This window comes from Nicotiana tabacum, chromosome 15 (assembly GCF_000715075.1).
Source record: "Nicotiana tabacum cultivar K326 chromosome 15, ASM71507v2, whole genome shotgun sequence".
NCBI lineage: Eukaryota > Viridiplantae > Streptophyta > Magnoliopsida > Solanales > Solanaceae > Nicotiana > Nicotiana tabacum.
The window spans coordinates 133936925-133954690 of NC_134094.1; the positions used below are offsets into that span (position 1 = coordinate 133936925).

Below are 17766 nucleotides of genomic sequence, written 5' to 3' on the forward strand. Positions count from 1 at the left end.
GACCTTGCGGAAGTTTGATGCAGTTTGGGTCATTGTCGACAGGTTGACCAAGTCGGCACACTTCATTCCGGTGGTGACTACGTATACTTCAGAGAGGTTGGCCCAGATTTATATTCAGGAGATAGTTCAGTTACATGGTGTGCCTGCTTCCATCATATCAGACAGAGGACCTCAGTTTAATTCGCATTTCTGGAGAGCAGTATAAAGTGAGTTGGGGACCCGTGTAAAGCTCAGTACGACATTCTATCCACAGACCGACGGGCAGTCAGAGCGGACAGTTCAGATCTTGGAGGACATGCTCAGAGCATGTGTAATTGAATTTGGAGGGCAGTGGGATCGATTCTTGACTTTGGCCGAGTTTTCTTACAACAATAGTTATCAGTCTAGCATCGAGATGGCTCTATTTGAGGCTTTATATGGTCGGTGATATCGTTCTCCCATCGGGTGGTTTGAGCCCGGCGAGGCTAAATTATATGGTACTGATTTGGTGAAGGATGCCTTGGAAAAGGTAAAGTTAATTCAGGAGCGACTCCGCACAGTACAGTCCAGACAGAAGAGCTACGCGGATCAGAAGGCGCGTGATGTATCATTTATGGTGGGCGAGAAGGTTCTCTTGAAATTCTCGCCGATAAAGGGGATTATGAGGTTCGAGAAGAAGGGAAAGTTGAGCCCAAGGTTTATAGGCCCATTTGAGGTGTTGAGACGAGTTGGAGAGGTTGCTTATGAGCTTGCTTTGCCTCCCAGTCTATCGAGAGTTCATTCGATTTTCCACGTGTCTATGCTCCGGATGTATCATGCCAACCTGTCACATGAGTTAGACTTCAGCACGATCCAATTAGATGAGAGCATGGGTTATGAGGAAGGAGCCAGTTTCCATTATTGATAGGCAGGTTTGCCAGTTGAGGTCCAAAAGGATTTCCGCGGTAAAGGTTCAGTGGAGGGCAGCCAACCAGTCGAGAAGACGACTTGGGAGTCCGAGGAGGACATGCGGGGCAGATATCCACACTTATTCAGTACTCCAAGTATGATTCTAGACTCGTTCGAGGACGAACGTTTGTTTAAGAGGTGGAGAATGTAACGACCCGACCTGTCATTTTACTTTTTAGAACCTCGTTCCCCTAAATAAGACTCCCCGTATGTGCTTTTACTATTTTATGACTTGCAGGGATGGTTAGTCCGGGATTTAGAAGGGTTCAGGTTGAAATCAGAACATTTGGTTCCTTAAAGTGGTAAAAAAATGCTAAGTTTGACTTCGGTCAACGTTTTGAGTAAACGACATAGGAATCGGGATTTGATGGTTCCAATAGGTTTGTATGATAATTTTGGATTTGGACGTATGTTCGGATCGGGTTTTGGATGAACCTGGAGTGTTTCGGCGCCTAATAGTAAAAGTTGGTTCTTTGAAGGTTTTGAAGTTCTTTAAATTTGGTTTAGAGTAGGTTTTGGTGTTATCGAGGTCCAAATGGGATTCCGAGATCGGGAATAGTTCCGTATGGTGATTTAAGACTTGCACACAAAATTTGGTGTCATTCTGAGTAGTTTAAGTATGTTTCGGCGTGTTGGAAGTAAATTGAAGAACTTGAAGTTCATATTTTGATTCAATTTGGTTTTGGAGTGTGATTCTTGGTTTTTATTATTATTTTACGCATTTTGAGAGATCGAGAAAGTCCGTATTATATTTATAAACTTGTTGGTATGTTTGGACGGGGCCTCGGGGACCCCGAATGCCATTCGGACGATGCACGAATTGAGTTTGAAACTCAAGAGGGTTGCTGGTGCACCAGTTCTGGTGTGCCCGCACCTGCGAGATTTGGGTCGCAGGTGCGAGGGTTGCACTGCAGAAGCGGTTCTGGAGCGTTTGGCCATGGACCGCAGATGCGGATTATCGTGCGCACCCGCGAACGTGCATGTGCGATGAGGAAGGGCGCATAAGCGGACCCAACCGCAGAAGCGGCACGCTTGCCGCAGAAGCGGGATCCCGTTCGCAGAAGAGGCCCTTGCTGGGCTTGAAGACCTCCGTAGAAGCGGACCACGCACCGTAAATGCGGCCAAGGCACCGCAGGTGCAATAATCGCTGGAGACAAACCCCAATTTAATGCGGGACTTAGACATTTTAGCTCACTTATTTCATTTGTTTGGGCTATTCTTTGAGCTCTTAGAGAGGGGATTTCACCTAGCACTTTGAGGTAAGTAATTTCTATACAACGTGAGTTAAATACAGAGTTTATAGGTAGATTATAATATGTAAATTAGTAAAAATGATTGGTTTAGGTGAAAACCTAGGTTTTTGATAAAAATGAGATTTAACCACGAAATTTGTTACGGAATTTAGTGAAAATCATATATTTGAGTTCATGAGGTTATGGGTAACAACTTTCTTCAAAGATTTTCGGAATCCAGGCACGTGTGCCCGGGCTGAATTTTAGGAATCCTACATTTGGGGTTGGGGTAATCACTTTAATAGTTAGAATATGAACTTTTGAACATGTATTGATCATTTTAAATAACATTTGACTAGTTTCGAGTCGTTTGGCACCGAATTGAAGGTCTGAGCACAATCTTGGACCGGAAAGTAGGCTTTGAGACGAGGTAAGTCTCTTTTCTAACCTTGTAAGAGGGAATTAACCCCATAGGTGAATTGATTAATATGTGCTCCTATTTGTGGGGGCTACGTACCCATGGGGTGACGAGACTCCGTACACAGCTACTGATTATGCTATTGTTCGGGTAGTCTAGGGCTTATACCATGCTATATATACGATGTTTGTACCCTACTTGTTAACTTAATTGTTTAAATCATGTTGGAACTTGATAGAGGAATGGTATAAGGCTAAATTTAACTTACTTAAATTCTTGAACGGGCCCCTTGACTGTTATTGATAATTAGTGTTTCTTAAAATAAATGTCTCCTAAATAAATCTTGAATTGGCTATTATAAAGTATTTTCTCTTTTCGTAGAGCGGGTCGAACTCCTCGGTAGCAGATAGATGCATCTATGGTTCATGTCGTTCGACTCTCGGCAGTGCACAATTTAAATATTCTTATGTTGGATTCGGCCGTACGACTTCGGCATAAATTGCGCATGATAAATCTTTGGAATCAATTATAATTGATATTGTTTTGTTGACTTGAGATATAAATTATTAAACGATGGAAATTGAACTTGGGATATACGATTAGCGAAGGGAATGTTTACTATTCCTGTTATTGAGTTTTAAATATATATATTTCTGTAATCCATGCTTAGTTATTGTCTTAACCTTTTATTGTTAGCTCATAGTAAGTGTCAAAGTCGACCCCTCGTCACTACTTCTTCGAGGTTAGACTGGATACTTACTGGGTACATGTTATTTATGTACTCACGCTACACTTCTGCACTTAATGTGCAGGACCTGAGGCAGGTGCATCTGAATATCAGTCCGGCGCGCATACTTGATCGCTTCTACGAGACTACCCAGTGAGATGCCTTCTGAGCCGATCCGCAGCAATCGAAGTCTTTTCTTTTGCTTGTATTTTCTGTCTACTTCATTTCAGACAGTAGCGTAGAACTCTTTTGTATATTCTACTAGTTGCTCGTACACTTGTGACACGAGGTCTTGGTAGTTTAAGCTAGTAGACACATGATGATTTTAGGGTTATCTTATTTATCTCACTATTTAAAAATCTTGATATCTCATTTTTATTAAATGCTTACTTTTTAATTATGCACAAAACAAAAAATAATCAAGTATTTAAAATCTTTAAAAGAAAGGATCACAGAGTTAGTTCACTGTCGTCTTGCCTAGCGATAATATTGAGCGTCATCACGGCCCATAGGAGAAATTGGATTGTGACACACGTCATATTTTGATAGCAAAGCAGAAAATTGTCTATTCTTGAAATGGGTGCCTTGGTCACTAATTATGACTCGTGGTGTACCAATTCTAGTAAAAATATTTTTTCTAAGAAAATTGCACAATGTATTCGAAATATAATTTAAGTATATTATTTAAAGTAGGATATTAAAAGTATATAATAAGTAAATATTTTATATTCATCAATACGCAGTGTCATTCTTCGAGAAAAAGTGATCAGTTGACCATCCTTTAGGGCTCGTTTAGTATGAGGGATAAGGAATAATTAATCTCGGAATTAAATTTAAGAAGAGTTTATCCCATGTTTGGTTGGTAGAAAAGTGTAGTATAATTAATTACGGGATTAGTTATCCCGGAATTGTAGTATTTTTTTATCCCCATGAGAGGGTGGAATAACTAATTTCAGAATAACTAATTCCGGTATAATTAGTCCTGAGATAACTTCTTTCCAACCAAACGACCCCTTAGGATTAGATATGTAGCTTCACCCCTTGCATGTCAGAAGGCAAAGCAACGTGTCTATATTCATCGTGTCTAACTCCGGGGGTAAAATTTCACAAATGGTCATATAACTATGACTTTTTTCACCAAAGTTATATAACTTTGTTTTCTCACACAAAAATATATGATTTGTTTTCACCAAAGTCATATAACTTTATTTTCTCACACAAAAATCATAAAACTTTCACTAATTCACAAAAGAATCATAGTGATCGGAAAATAAATTTTCTGATAGTATTTTTTTAATTTTATGTTTTTTTAATTTTCTATTTGCAGTCTAATAAATAATTTCACACAAATTAACATTTGAGAAAATGACAATGTATAGTCATTGTAAAAATAATAGCCGATATATATATATATATATATATATATATATATATATATATATATATATATATATATATATAATGTGTTTTTATTATATTATAATACACACACACACACACACATATATTATAATACACACACACACACACACACACACACACACATATATATATATATATATATATTGGCTAGCAAATACAATTAGTTTCGGCCGGATGGTTAATTTTATATTTTTTCCTTAAAATAGGAATGACCCAACCCAACCTGACCCAATACCCATATATGTAAGTTAAAATAATACTAAAAGTGAATTTCTCCCCCATAAAAAAATTAGTTCGGAATGCATGAGATTCCGACAAAAAAACAAAGAAATAAAAGATATAATTAGAGAGCACTTGAAATAAAAATGCTATCAATTTGAATAAAAATATTGAAAAGAAAAATAAAAGATAAAAGTATCATCTTTTGAAGAATTTACTATTCACGTTTAGTATTATTTTAATTTGTATGTATGAATATTGGGTCGGGTGGGCCAGGTCGGGTTGAATCATTCCTATTTTTATTGGATTATTATATATTAGACTGAAAATAAAAAATAAAAAATTACAAAATAAGAAAATATTACTAAAAATTATATTTTTCGATCACTATGATTTTTGTGTGAGCTAGTAAAAGTTTTATAATTTTCGTGTGAGAAAACATAGTTATGTGACTTTGATGAAAAAAAGTCATAGTTATATGATTTTTGTGTGAGAAAATAAAGTTATATGATTTTGATGAAGAAAATGATAGTTATATAACCATTTTGTGAAATTTAGCCGTCTTAACTCATGTTTTCAATTAACATTTAACAGGTATTCATCTCGTCAAATGTCAAAACCAAACCTTTGTCTTTAAATCTGGTTTTATATATTTTAGAACAATTAAATTAAGGATTTGCTAACTATTCTTATGTTTGTTGAGGTCAGCTAAAGCGACCAGTTCACGTGTTACAGATTATATTAATCGTTAACAGTTCCAAAAACCTAGACATAGGTCAAAATGATAAAATAATAAACATGTCATTAAATAAATCATTAATATAGGAAATATTTTCTCTTAAATAAATTTTCCGTGATACAAATTTAGATTAGTTTTATCAGTGTGTTATATAAAGAAAAACCTTAATTGACAATACATGTGAATTACACAATATTTTCTCTTCTCCTTTTCTTTTCAAAAATAAATAAATAAATAAGTTGTTGGTATCCTTTTGATTTTAGGATGTTTGTCATTTTACATGATTTGATTTCATGTTGAGGTATCAAACTCATAATCAAATGAATAGAAACCTAAACAATTGCTTGTAAAACTAATCATTAGATTATAGCCACCAACTAATTTAATTGACTTCGCACTTTCTTTATGCTTTGATTAGTACAACACCTTGGAATTGTTTTATTTTTTCTAAAACTTTGTATTTTTTTCCCACTCAATATTCAGTACCACAATTGAATCAGACTATTTTCAGATTCGTGTCAGAAAATCCCTGAGTTAAAACGCTCCCTAGCAATACTCAGGGCTCGGAAAAAATTGAATTTTGAAACAGATTCTGTTTATAAAAACGAATTATTTTTTATGTAACCGAACATTTTATTGTAAAATAAAAATTATTAAAGCGGGGACAAATTGGAGTGGTACGTGGAGGAAATTATTAAATTTGTGCTTCAATGGGATCAGAAAACTCAGTTCACTTCTTTTATTTATTTACTGTCCCCTCTATTTATTTCTTTTGTTGGATAATTTATTACTGACTCTCGTACAATTTTGGAGTAAATTTAGGCCACTGACTAGCCGTACAGAACACAGAATTCATGGTACTTTGTGCCCCCATAAACTAATTAAACTTCAGTTTTGGTCTGTTCAGTTTCTTTAACAAAAAATTCTTTCTCAAATAATATAAAAATAGGTTTCAACTGTGAATGGATTACTATTTAATTATTACTATAATTTTATTTACATTGATTATTGATTAGGTGTAAGAGTCAAATTCTGTCATCTAACTTCTACTTTTGATTCTCCCTTAATTCATGAGCTCATGTCGTTTTAAGAAGAAGAAAGAGTAAATGTCTAAATCTACCCTATATATTAAACGAAGTATCTTTATCGTTAGCAAATTATTTGATTGCGCTTTGATTTTAGCAAAACTCTACCGTCAAATGGGTTTCATATGTCAAATTACATAAAAAATAATCTAAATTGACCTCTCATTTATTTTATGATATAGTTTAAAATTATCCCTCAGCATACTTTAGACAAGGTAAAATAAAGATATTTTATATGGTAGATTGATATTTTTGACAATTTTCCCAAAGCGAAAAAAATAAAATTCTCTTTTTGTCCAAAAAGAAATCGACTCTTTGATTTTCTGTCAGAATTTTTTTTTTATATGTTTAGGAATTACATAAAAACTAGTATAGTACTATTTAATCAATTTATAATTAAAGTATTAAGATATACTTTAAATTTAAACATACTAATTGGTTTTCAAATAGTATTCATGTTAAATTTGATACACAGAGTATTTTGTGTTATTTCACATTTCCTCCTTAATAAATAATAAGTTTAGCAGCTCAATAATAATAATAATAATAATAATAATAATAATAATAATAATAACAACAAAAAAAAATGTTATAGTCACAAGAGAATTAAGATTACCTTCACCTTTTAGAACAAGATTTTGTGCAGAAATGCCTTCTTAGTTCTACCAAGTCTGTAGGGGCAAAATAAATAAAAAATAAATAAAAACTGAATAATTATTGCTCCAACTACTTACAAATAAATAAAATATCCCTATTTTACCACAATATTCCATTGATAGTAGCCCTGTGTTTGAGTAATTTTTACAAACGAGTAGTATGTTAAAAGATTCAGAAACTAGTAAGACAACATAAACAGTGGATATGTATTTTACAATTTATGTAAAACAAATTGATATACTAAACTCTATTACTCATAATTTGAAGGACATTACAAAGACATGCTGAATTATATAGATTTTGAAAGAATGTTTTACATAAACAGGATAATTATACGAGGATAAATGAAATTTTAAAAATAATACATTAACAAATGGTGCAATGTAATCGTGATAGTTCTCACAATTTCGACTTTCTCTTTTCCTAAATATACAACATATGTAATAAATATTGATGTATTACATTTCAACAAGAGAACCACTTTAAAAAGGGACAGATACACACTAATCAACTTGAAATAAGATACAAGTTTTTTCAACCTTTTGTACGATATATTCTTGTAAAATACTCATAGGCAAAAAGATCTCCCTCTGCTCTCATAGCCGAATTATTCAATGTTCCCGTATATAATTATTTTTCGTATTTTTAATTATTAAAAAATTAATCACTAAATTCACTAAATAAAAGTTCAAGAACCAGAATTCCATACATCTAGAATTTCTCATTAGCATGAATGCATTTCTTAATCTGTAGTTAGCAATTTTAACACAAAAAATTTTACTTAATCCTCAAAATTCATAAGAAGATAATTAGGAAGAGATCACGACTCAAAATACATGAATCTCATCATTGAAAACAAAAGAGAGGAAGAAAAAACATTTGGATCACATTCTTATATTTCACACTAAATGTTTTTTAATTAATTGCGTAATAAGCTACGTACCAAACTACAAAAGTGATATATCAGGAATTTGTCATCATTTAAAGGGTATATTAGTCAATCCAACATTACAAATTGTCAAAATTTAGCCGTTTAATCCTTTTTTTTCAAAACATCATACCTGTCAACATTATATAAAAGGACACATTTACAGACACACATTTATATAAAATACAGTCAGATATAATTTCTAAATCAAAAAAGGTGGAAATTGATTTTTTTTTTTGTATGATCATAAGTCTTACGCTAACGCTTTCGCTTCTTTTATCAATTGCTTCAAAGCAAATTCATGAATTTTGTTTTTTCATTTTTTCAAAACTACATTTCTCTCAGATCTGTTTCTAGAAATTTCTATTCAATTTTTTAGGTACTGCGAAATGTTTATGATTCAATGCGTTTGATTTTTTTCTTCTTCGCGTGGATTTGTTCATTTCTTATGTTGTGAACTGTTGTACTGTAGGCATACGGTGTTGTACTTTCTAATCGTTTTTTTTTTTGTTGTTGTTTGAATTAAAGGTTGAAATTGATTGGTTTACGGTTCCTTTCAACTTTGCTGGATTTACACGTGATATGCACGTGATTTTGCCGCTTTGATTTCGACGTTTTCCCTCTCAGTAAGCATCTGGATCATAATTTACAACTTTTTTTCGCTTTGTTTTCATTTGGGGTGTGTGCGCGTTTATGATGTATGTAATTGCAAATTATTGATATTTTGAATTTTTGTTGTTATTGTTGAAGAATTGAGTAATAGATTTTGAAAAATTGGCTCCGCAACGCCGATCACAGCGCCATATGGGCGGCCAAATGCAGCAGAGCAATGCGGCAGCGGGTACTGCTCTATACGATCATCCTCCGGGCAATGCGAGCCCCACTGGTGATGCGGGAGATGCTGTCATGGCGCGATGGCTTCAGTCTGCCGGGTTGCAGCATTTGGCCACTACCGGTGTCGATCAACGTCTGCTTCCGAACCTACTTATGCAGGTATAATACCTTACTTTATAATTCACTTGTGCTTTATCTACTAGTAGTAGTTTTTAAGTACAAGATCAATATTGTTTACATTTCTGTCTGAATAACTTGACAGAATAGTAGTTGTCACAATGCATTGCACTAAAGAGAGATCTAGCATATTAGCAGGAGGTGTATGTTCACCACTGAATTAGAGGCGGATTCATGATTTGAATTTTATGGGTTCAATTTCGAATTGTACCACAACTCATTTGATTTACTAGGCTCAAAAATCATTTTATTTGCACTTATTTAGTGAATATTTTTAACACATATATATGATTCGAGCCAAAGCTACTGAGTTTAGATAAACCCGTACCTGTAACTCTATAATTGCCCTTGCTCAGACTGGGACAGTATATATGTATATAGAAGATTTGAAGTAAAACCTTAAAGATATTGTATATTATATATTCAGATGTACCCTCATTGTCTTTAAATCTTACGTTGTTGTATTAGTTAAATTGAAGTCTTTGTATGTCCTGCTGCTATAGTACCTAGGGGCCTTTTTATTGTTATTTGGTTTACCCCTCCGCAAATGTGGTTATATAGAATGCACTCATACACAAGCATGTCACATCGTTTTGTATTCTTCATTTTAGACCACTGACTCCTACGGAACTCTGTTAGCCTTAAACGCAATTCCGGCAGCTGAGTATCTAGATCATGGAGTTTTATCTGCAGAGTGATATTGATCCTCTTCTTTCGAACTCGCTGTATTCTCTTTCTTTTGGTTCTTTACCATGGGGGTTTAGTATGTCAATCTTTGTTTGTTTGGATGTTGCCATTTTGAGTTCGTTAATGATTTTGAAGCCTGGATATTGTTTGAAGGGATATGGAGCACAGTCTATGGAAGAAAAACAGAGGCTTTTCAAATTGATGAGAAACCTCAACCTAAATGGCGAATTTGCTTCTGATCCATATACTCCAACAGCCCAAAGTCCAGGAGGGTTTGGAGCATCGGATGGCTTTTATTCTCCTGAGTTCAGAGGAGACTTCGGAGCTGGGCTGTTGGATCTTCATTCCATGGATGACACGGAGCTTTTAACTGAGGTAAGGATCATTTTTAAAAGTCTGGACCTATCTAGTACCTAGTTTCCTTCTCTACTTTGCCAGTTCTTGTGCAAGAATGTACATTGTTTTGCCGGGAACCTCCGTTTTCGCCTCATTTTTTAGCTGATTTATAAATTAATAATATATTTATAATTTGATAACACATTCTGCCATACTAGTCTCAGTCTGGCCCTCCTGCCCTACACCCTCCCAAGAAGGAAGTGAAAACAGAAAGGAATGTGTAGGGTTACTGAATATGGGTTCATTGAAGAAACTGACAGTTTTGTCCAGTTAGAAAGGTGTTTAACAGTAACTACTTAGCATTCTCTTTGTTACCAATTGTACAAACAGATGTCACTGGGTTAACATGTTAAGCTAGACTGAGAGCTGTAATTATCTTATTATATTTAATAGTAAAGTGTTTTGGTTTTTAGATTGTGGAGACTATGAGGCAAGAAATACCAAATTTATGTCTGGAATTGGAACCCTTTTCCGAGATAGAGGGGGAATTTAAAAGCTTGGCTTTCCTTGCACTAATCGTGGAATAACTCACATGTCATGGTTTTCTGCATTTTGAGGGAACCAAATGAATGATTTTGTCGTTTATATCCATTGAAATATGCGTTGCCTTCTGCGGGATAATTAGTCTCTTTCTTTTACAAGTCTGATGGGATAACTAGTCATATATTGTGAATATCCTTATTAGTGGATATTGCTCCATTGTGCTTGAATTTAAATAGGTTGTAGGCCATGTTCTTTCTTTCATAATCATCAGTCTTATTAAGAATCAAGATCCTTTCTTAATGGTTAGACTGGTAAATGTTGGCTTACTGGTGATCCAAATCTTTCTCATTTGTAAATACCAGGCCATGTGTCTTGTAATGTTTCTGACTCTATTGTCATAAAGAAAGGAATTTCTGCTTACTAATTCTGGCCTTTTTGTCATTTTAGCATGTAATTTCAGAACCCTTCGAGGTGTCACCTTTCATGTCGGGGGTAAATAAAGCATTTGATAGTGACAACGATCAACAGCAAAAAGCACAACCAGAGACGGATGCTGCAGCTGGATTATCCACAATTGAAAAAGAAAATAATGCAAGAGAAAACAATGTGGCGAAGATTAAAGTAGTGGTATGTCAATTGTGCATGCGTATTATCGACTTATTGTTCTATAGAGGATGCAAGTTATGTCATAATTGTGAGACACCATTGAGGAAAGGTCTCTTTGATTGGCCTGTATCTGGGAATGGGAGGGTTCAAATGCATCTGTGACCCTATTAGTAATACGAATATTTTTTTTTCTTTGGTAGATAGGAAATGAGATGGTGATATCTTTGTTGTGTTTATTTCGGCAAGAAAATTGGATTTTGGGGCATATTTTCCTATTGGATCCTAATTCTAACTCCTACCATTTAATTACCATTGTTTTTATTCATTTCTAAGATGGTAATTTGCTCTATTATGCCAACAAAATGCGCCTTTACTTAAAGATCATGTTTGAGCTGCCTATAGAACCAAATTAAGTGTTCACATGCTTCGCATTAGTGAAAAGATGTTATTTGAGGATCCACGTCCTGCAAAAAATTCTGAGGTTATCGCAGCCTCCACTAACTTGAAATTGATATGCAGCTTGAAATAATATTGCTTTAGTATTTGGTAATCAACTGCATGACTATTGTCTAGACGTTTGCTAGATGTTACATTCATTCTTTAGCCACTTTCTCAATGAATGCCGCTTTTACAGAAAACTTGGGAGTACTGGAAAATGAATTTTAAGTCATATTTTTATTGTCCTTATATGTTTCTTTCCAGTGATTAAAATATGCCTTCTAGTTTGATAAGACTTTTTTCTTACTGCTTTTGCTATTTTTTTGTGCTTTAACCCCCCTTCTTCATGCGTTTCATGGTTGTTCAGATGATTTGTTTATTCTTTCTCTTTTCAATTTCTAAAGCTGACGTTAGCGTTTGGCAGGTGCGTAAGAGACCTTTAAACAGGAAGGAAGTTGCTCGGAAAGAGGATGACGTTGTCACTGTATCTGACAATGCTTTCCTCACAGTCCATGAACCCAAACTTAAGGTTTAAAATGTCGTTTTCATGTAGAGTTTGATTTGCATCACATGATTCAGGGGCTGATGTTTGCTTTTATAGTGACTTACTTTGCAAAACCTTTATCAATCTCTTTTTTTGGTGGATAAATCTCATTTAACCCTTAAAATATTTGGGAGGAACTGATGTTTGGTTGTATTATGGAAGGTGGACTTGACTGCTTATGTTGAGAAGCATGAGTTCTGTTTTGACGCTGTTCTAGATGAGCATGTTACAAATGATCAGGTATCTTTTCATCACCTACATAGAAGATTTAGTTACAAAGACTGCTGCTTTACATAAAGGATGTGCAGAATTTTTTCATAACTGATTTGGACTACCTTCATCTTTTTTTTCTTTTCAATAGTAGGTTATTTACCACCCACTTTCTGCATATCCACTGCTTTGCAGGTTTATCGAGCCACCGTGGAACCAATTATCCCAACCATCTTTCAGCGCACAAAAGCTACATGCTTCGCTTATGGCCAGACAGGTCTGCTGCATTTCTTCACATGCTTGATTCATTTTGTTCCAGAGGCTGCTTACTATTATCTTCTGGCACTTAGCTGATTTCTGCTTCGACATGTGCTAGTACCCTCTTGGTACTGCTTTATTAATATCTTACCTTATCCAAAAAAGAAAAAAGATGTTGCTCTCTGCATGTTCTGTAATTTCAAATCTTCTGGTTCCATCTTTGATCATTCCCCCTTTAAGTTTTAGCAAGTATACTCTTTTGGTATAACTGAAGATTCATATACTCTTTTGGCACAGAGAGTTCATAGTTGTGCTTCCCAAATAGAGGAGCAGTAATTTGGCGATGGATTTAAAAGCTAGTCAATTTGTCAATGCTGTTTTTAGCAATGTTAAACTTGCTTCAACTGCTTTTGTAATTGGTTATCTTTTCATTGTTTTTTCTTTTCCTTTTCCTTTTTTCTCTTTGATGATTTAGGGAGCGGTAAGACATACACGATGCAACCATTGCCTCTTAGAGCTGCAGAGGATCTTGTTAGATTGTTGCATCAGCCAATTTATCGTAATCAGAAGTTCAAGCTGTGGCTCAGCTTTTTTGAAATATATGGTGGAAAACTGTTCGATCTTCTTGGTGATCGGAGGTTGGTATCCTTATAATGCTTCGAAAATTTCGTTTTACCTTCTTTAAGGGATATTCTACATGCTCAAATGACAACTAGGTAATGTCATACGTGATACAAATCAAAAACTTGCATAACCTAGAACCGGGCACTGGGTCCCCATAATTTACTCTATGGTGTCAGGAGAGTAGTGGTACTTCTTCCAATAATTTCTCAAAATACAGGAAAGTAAAAACTGAAAGTAAGAAATCTGAAGACATGTAGTGTCCTAAATGGTTTGTGGCCATGTGGCTATGCCAATGCCGTGGTTGGGAGCATGTTGTCTTGGTTGTCCAACTAATAGATGATTAAATCATTGTAAAAACTGCTTATACTTCCGTTCATGATTATAATGCTTCATTTCTGAATCATTTATTCTTCGCCATTTCTTACCAGCTAGTTCATAATTATTATGTAGGAAACTTTGTATGAGGGAAGACGGGCGGCAACAGGTTTGCATTGTTGGACTCCAGGAATTTGAAGTTTCAGATGTGCAGATTGTAAAAGAGTATATTGAGAGGGGAAATGCTGCAAGAAGTACTGGATCAACTGGTGCAAATGAGGAATCGTCAAGATCACATGCGATATTGCAGCTTGTTGTCAAGAAACATAATGAGGTCAAGGAATCTAGAAGAAATAATGAAGGAAATGAGTCCAAGGGTGGGAAAGTTGTCGGCAAGATTTCTTTTATTGATCTTGCTGGTAGTGAGAGAGGTGCAGACACAACTGATAATGACCGACAAACAAGGTAAGTTCTCATGGCACACTTGTTGCTGCATCTTGTTATGCTTCTCTGGAATTTCTTCTGATATGGTGTTTTATTTTGCTTTTTTCCCTTTGGCATGTTTTTCCTCGGATGTTGTGTATCTGTTTTAAAAGTCATTTCGTTGAACCACCTTAACATAAGGTCTAGGGAAGTTCTAGCTGGGACGTCTATGCTGTTTCATGATCTTATTCTAGTAAGGATTAAAAGTACGAGGTCATGAAGAAAGTTTGGTGTTATTATTCTGAATTTTATGCTCAAGGGATAATCTTCCAAACACTGGAAACAAAGAACTTGGCTGTGTCAAGTACCTTACTTTCTACTGTAACAAATCTTTGAGTTTCCACTTTTGCCAGTTTGAGTAATTTCACATGAGTATTCAGCACTTAGAAGCTGTTTTGCTTCTTAAAATTTTACTTAAAGGCTCCAGATCGTGCCTGCTTTTCTCTCTCCTCCCCCACCCCCTTCTCTTCCAAGCACACTGCATTGCTGCCAATTTGTTCGAGTAGCATATTTGAAATCTACATAATGGTTTCTTTTCAGGATTGAAGGAGCAGAAATTAACAAGAGTTTGTTGGCTCTTAAAGAGTGTATCCGTGCTCTCGACAATGACCAGATTCATATTCCATTCCGTGGCAGCAAACTTACTGAGGTGCTTCGTGACTCCTTTGTCGGAAACTCAAGAACTGTTATGATTTCCTGCATTTCTCCTAATGCAGGATCATGTGAACATACACTCAATACATTGAGATATGCTGACAGGTAAAAAAAATTCTTTAAGCGTCGGTTGATTTTATTTTTTCGTTTTATTAAGCATGGGATTATACTAACATGAGACTAACAGGGTAAAAAGTCTATCCAAAAGTGGTAACGCAAAGAAAGATCAGAGTGCAATTTTAATACCCCCTACATTCAAGGAAATGTACTCAGTGCCAACTTCGGCTGTTTCTGCTGGAGCAAGAGATGCTTATGAGCAACCTCAAGAGTCTATACTATCAGAAGTAAGCAGAAGGACAGGTTTTGATAAACAACCCTCTAGTGTTGGTTCAAATCTTACCGTCACTGGTTGGGAGGAAAGTGGGGCAAATTCTGGTGGTATGGACAGGGACAGGGACAGGTTTGAGGTGAAGAATGCCTATGGTATTTCAGCTGGTCAAAAACTGTATTCTACAACCAGCTTGCAAAGTTCTGATGTAGAAGAAAAGGTGCCGAAAGTGTCGCCACCTGGGAGGAAAGTATATAGGGATGAGAAACCTGAAAAGCTAGAACGGCCAGGAAATTGGTCAAGAAAAGATTTCTTAAGCGCTGATTCATCTTCTACAAGTTATAGACAACAACCTACGAGTATCCCCACAAAAAGTAATGGATCAAGACAAAATGAAGCTTCTTCACCCCCTCGTGATGAAAATATCAATGAAATACTAGAGGTTGTTAGTCTTTTATTTGCCTTTTGCTTTTCATTTTGTGAATTATTTTTTCTTTAATAACTGTTATAAACTTCTCCAATGATATCGGTGTAATTTTCCTCTTTCTATGCACAGGAAGAAGAGGCCCTAATAGCTGCCCATAGGAAAGAAATTGTAGATACAATGGAGATTGTTAGTGAAGTAAGTTTAATCCTATGTTAATTTGTAGTCTGTTAATTAATATTTTACCTCCCTGCAAAATGCAGAAATATTATAAGTGTGTTCCCAGGGAGGGTTCTGCATTTCTGTGTTATGCATTGCCGTTGCCAAAATGCAGCTGTAAATTGTTTTCTCTTGAGTGTTTCTTAATTTTTGAATTTTCTTTAATGTTTTCCTTGGATGTACTGCTTCCTCACCTAACAGTTGGATGCTTTTGTCTGAGAACCTACACGACTCTTTGACTGATCATTTGTGGCTATGGAGTTCATGCTTGCTTGTAATGGAATTCACCATTGTTTTCTTTTTCTTTTTGTTTTGTCTGTTGCCTCCCATTGTCTTAGTTATCTACAATTTCACTACCTGTATGTGTTTTGGCTTTTTAAATAGGGATTTAAAGAGGTGGTGGATAGTAGGATAATTCTAATATGTTAGTATTGCTGCGATTACCATTTCATTACTTGTCACCTCTCTCTCTCTCTCTCTCTCTCTCTCTCTCTCTCGCACACACACACACAGTTTATTTATTTAAAAGAACACGTCTTAGTTCCAATATTTTGTCCATTTTCTTTTGGTGATGATAGCTGCATGTTGTGAATTTGTTATTATATCCTCTGAGTTCCTATTAACAGAGCAATGAGAAGGACAAGTTTAGGCCAAACAAAAATGAGATTGCATTAGCCATATACTCGTGATAATTAATTAATTCTTTCGCTATCAGGAAATGAAACTGTTGGCAGAAGTTGATCAACCTGGAAGTCGCATTGACAATTATGTGACACAGCTAAGCTTTGTGCTATCTCGCAAAGCAGCAAGTCTGGTCAGCCTTCAGGCTCGCCTTGCAAGGTTCCAGCATCGACTGAAAGAGCAGGAAATACTGAGTAGAAAGAGGGTACCGCGTTAGGCATGAATCTTTACAACATATGTGGCATCAATTTACTTGTATTTACTCTCCCCTTTGTAATCCCTGCAAGATAGGTTAATTCTCTCTTCCATAAAATTGTTGTAAACAAATGATAAATCAGGTGAAGAATCACTGTGCAGATTTTTTACTAAATAGAAGAAAGAAAACAGTGTTGTCCTCTCATGAGCTTGAACCTGCTGAAACTACCAGATGTTAATGTTTACTCTCGTATTCTCCGTGCTCCTCTAGATATGAGTACTCAGAAGAAGCAAGAAAGGCATCGCAGAACTTGTAAATTCACTATGATCATAATTATACGGACTTCTGAAGATTGATCGGTCCAATTTATAGGGATCAGGGATGTATTTCCTACGTATTAGATGTTTGATTACATCTGAAAAAACTTCTAAGATTATATTATCGTTGTGTTGTTTACTGCTTGCAGCTATTGCTATTGCTTTTTTTTATCTTTTCTTGAGCCGAGGGTCTATTGGAAACCGCATCTCTACCCTCACAAGGTCGGGATAATGTCTGCGTACACTCTACCCTTTCCAGACTCCACTTGTGGGATTACACTAAGTATGTTGTTGTTTGTTGTTTTGCAGCAACGAAACTGATTTGATACCTCCATTGTGAATAAAGAAGCTGTGGTTTTATCTAGAGCTAATAATAGCCTGTTTAGTGAAAGCATGTGTACAGTTTTGCTCGAATGCATTATTTGCATGTGTTTATTATGAAGTAATTCAATCATGAATGTTTTTAATTTATGCTTACAGCTAGTATTTCATTTATATATTTGCAACTAGTGCAAAGTATTCTGACCATTGGAAGCTC

The 17766-nt window shown here is 35.4% G+C and overlaps 1 protein-coding gene across 4 annotated transcripts; it reads left to right on the top strand.

Annotated features, from left to right (window-relative positions):
- The first annotated feature begins 8528 nt into the window (after nucleotides 1-8528).
- On the top strand, nucleotides 8529-17113 carry LOC107782123 (kinesin-like protein KIN-13A). Of its 4 annotated transcripts, none has more exons than XM_016602965.2 (14): nucleotides 8529-8570; nucleotides 8883-8980; nucleotides 9105-9347; nucleotides 10206-10427; nucleotides 11379-11558; nucleotides 12400-12504; nucleotides 12682-12759; nucleotides 12925-13006; nucleotides 13463-13625; nucleotides 14062-14391; nucleotides 14950-15168; nucleotides 15251-15833; nucleotides 15948-16013; nucleotides 16750-17113. In XM_016602965.2, the coding sequence occupies exons 3-14, from the start codon at nucleotides 9159-9161 to the stop codon at nucleotides 16930-16932; spliced, it is 2400 nt and encodes a 799-aa protein (XP_016458451.1). In that variant the 5' UTR covers nucleotides 8529-8570; nucleotides 8883-8980; nucleotides 9105-9158; the 3' UTR covers nucleotides 16933-17113. The 4 variants fall into 4 exon arrangements, with proteins under 4 accessions (XP_016458451.1, XP_016458452.1, XP_075087462.1 ...); XM_016602966.2 differs by lacking the exon at nucleotides 8529-8570 and adding an exon at nucleotides 8580-8733; XM_075231361.1 differs by lacking the exon at nucleotides 8529-8570 and having other exon boundaries at nucleotides 8760-8980.
- Nucleotides 17114-17766: the final 653 nt, after the last annotated feature.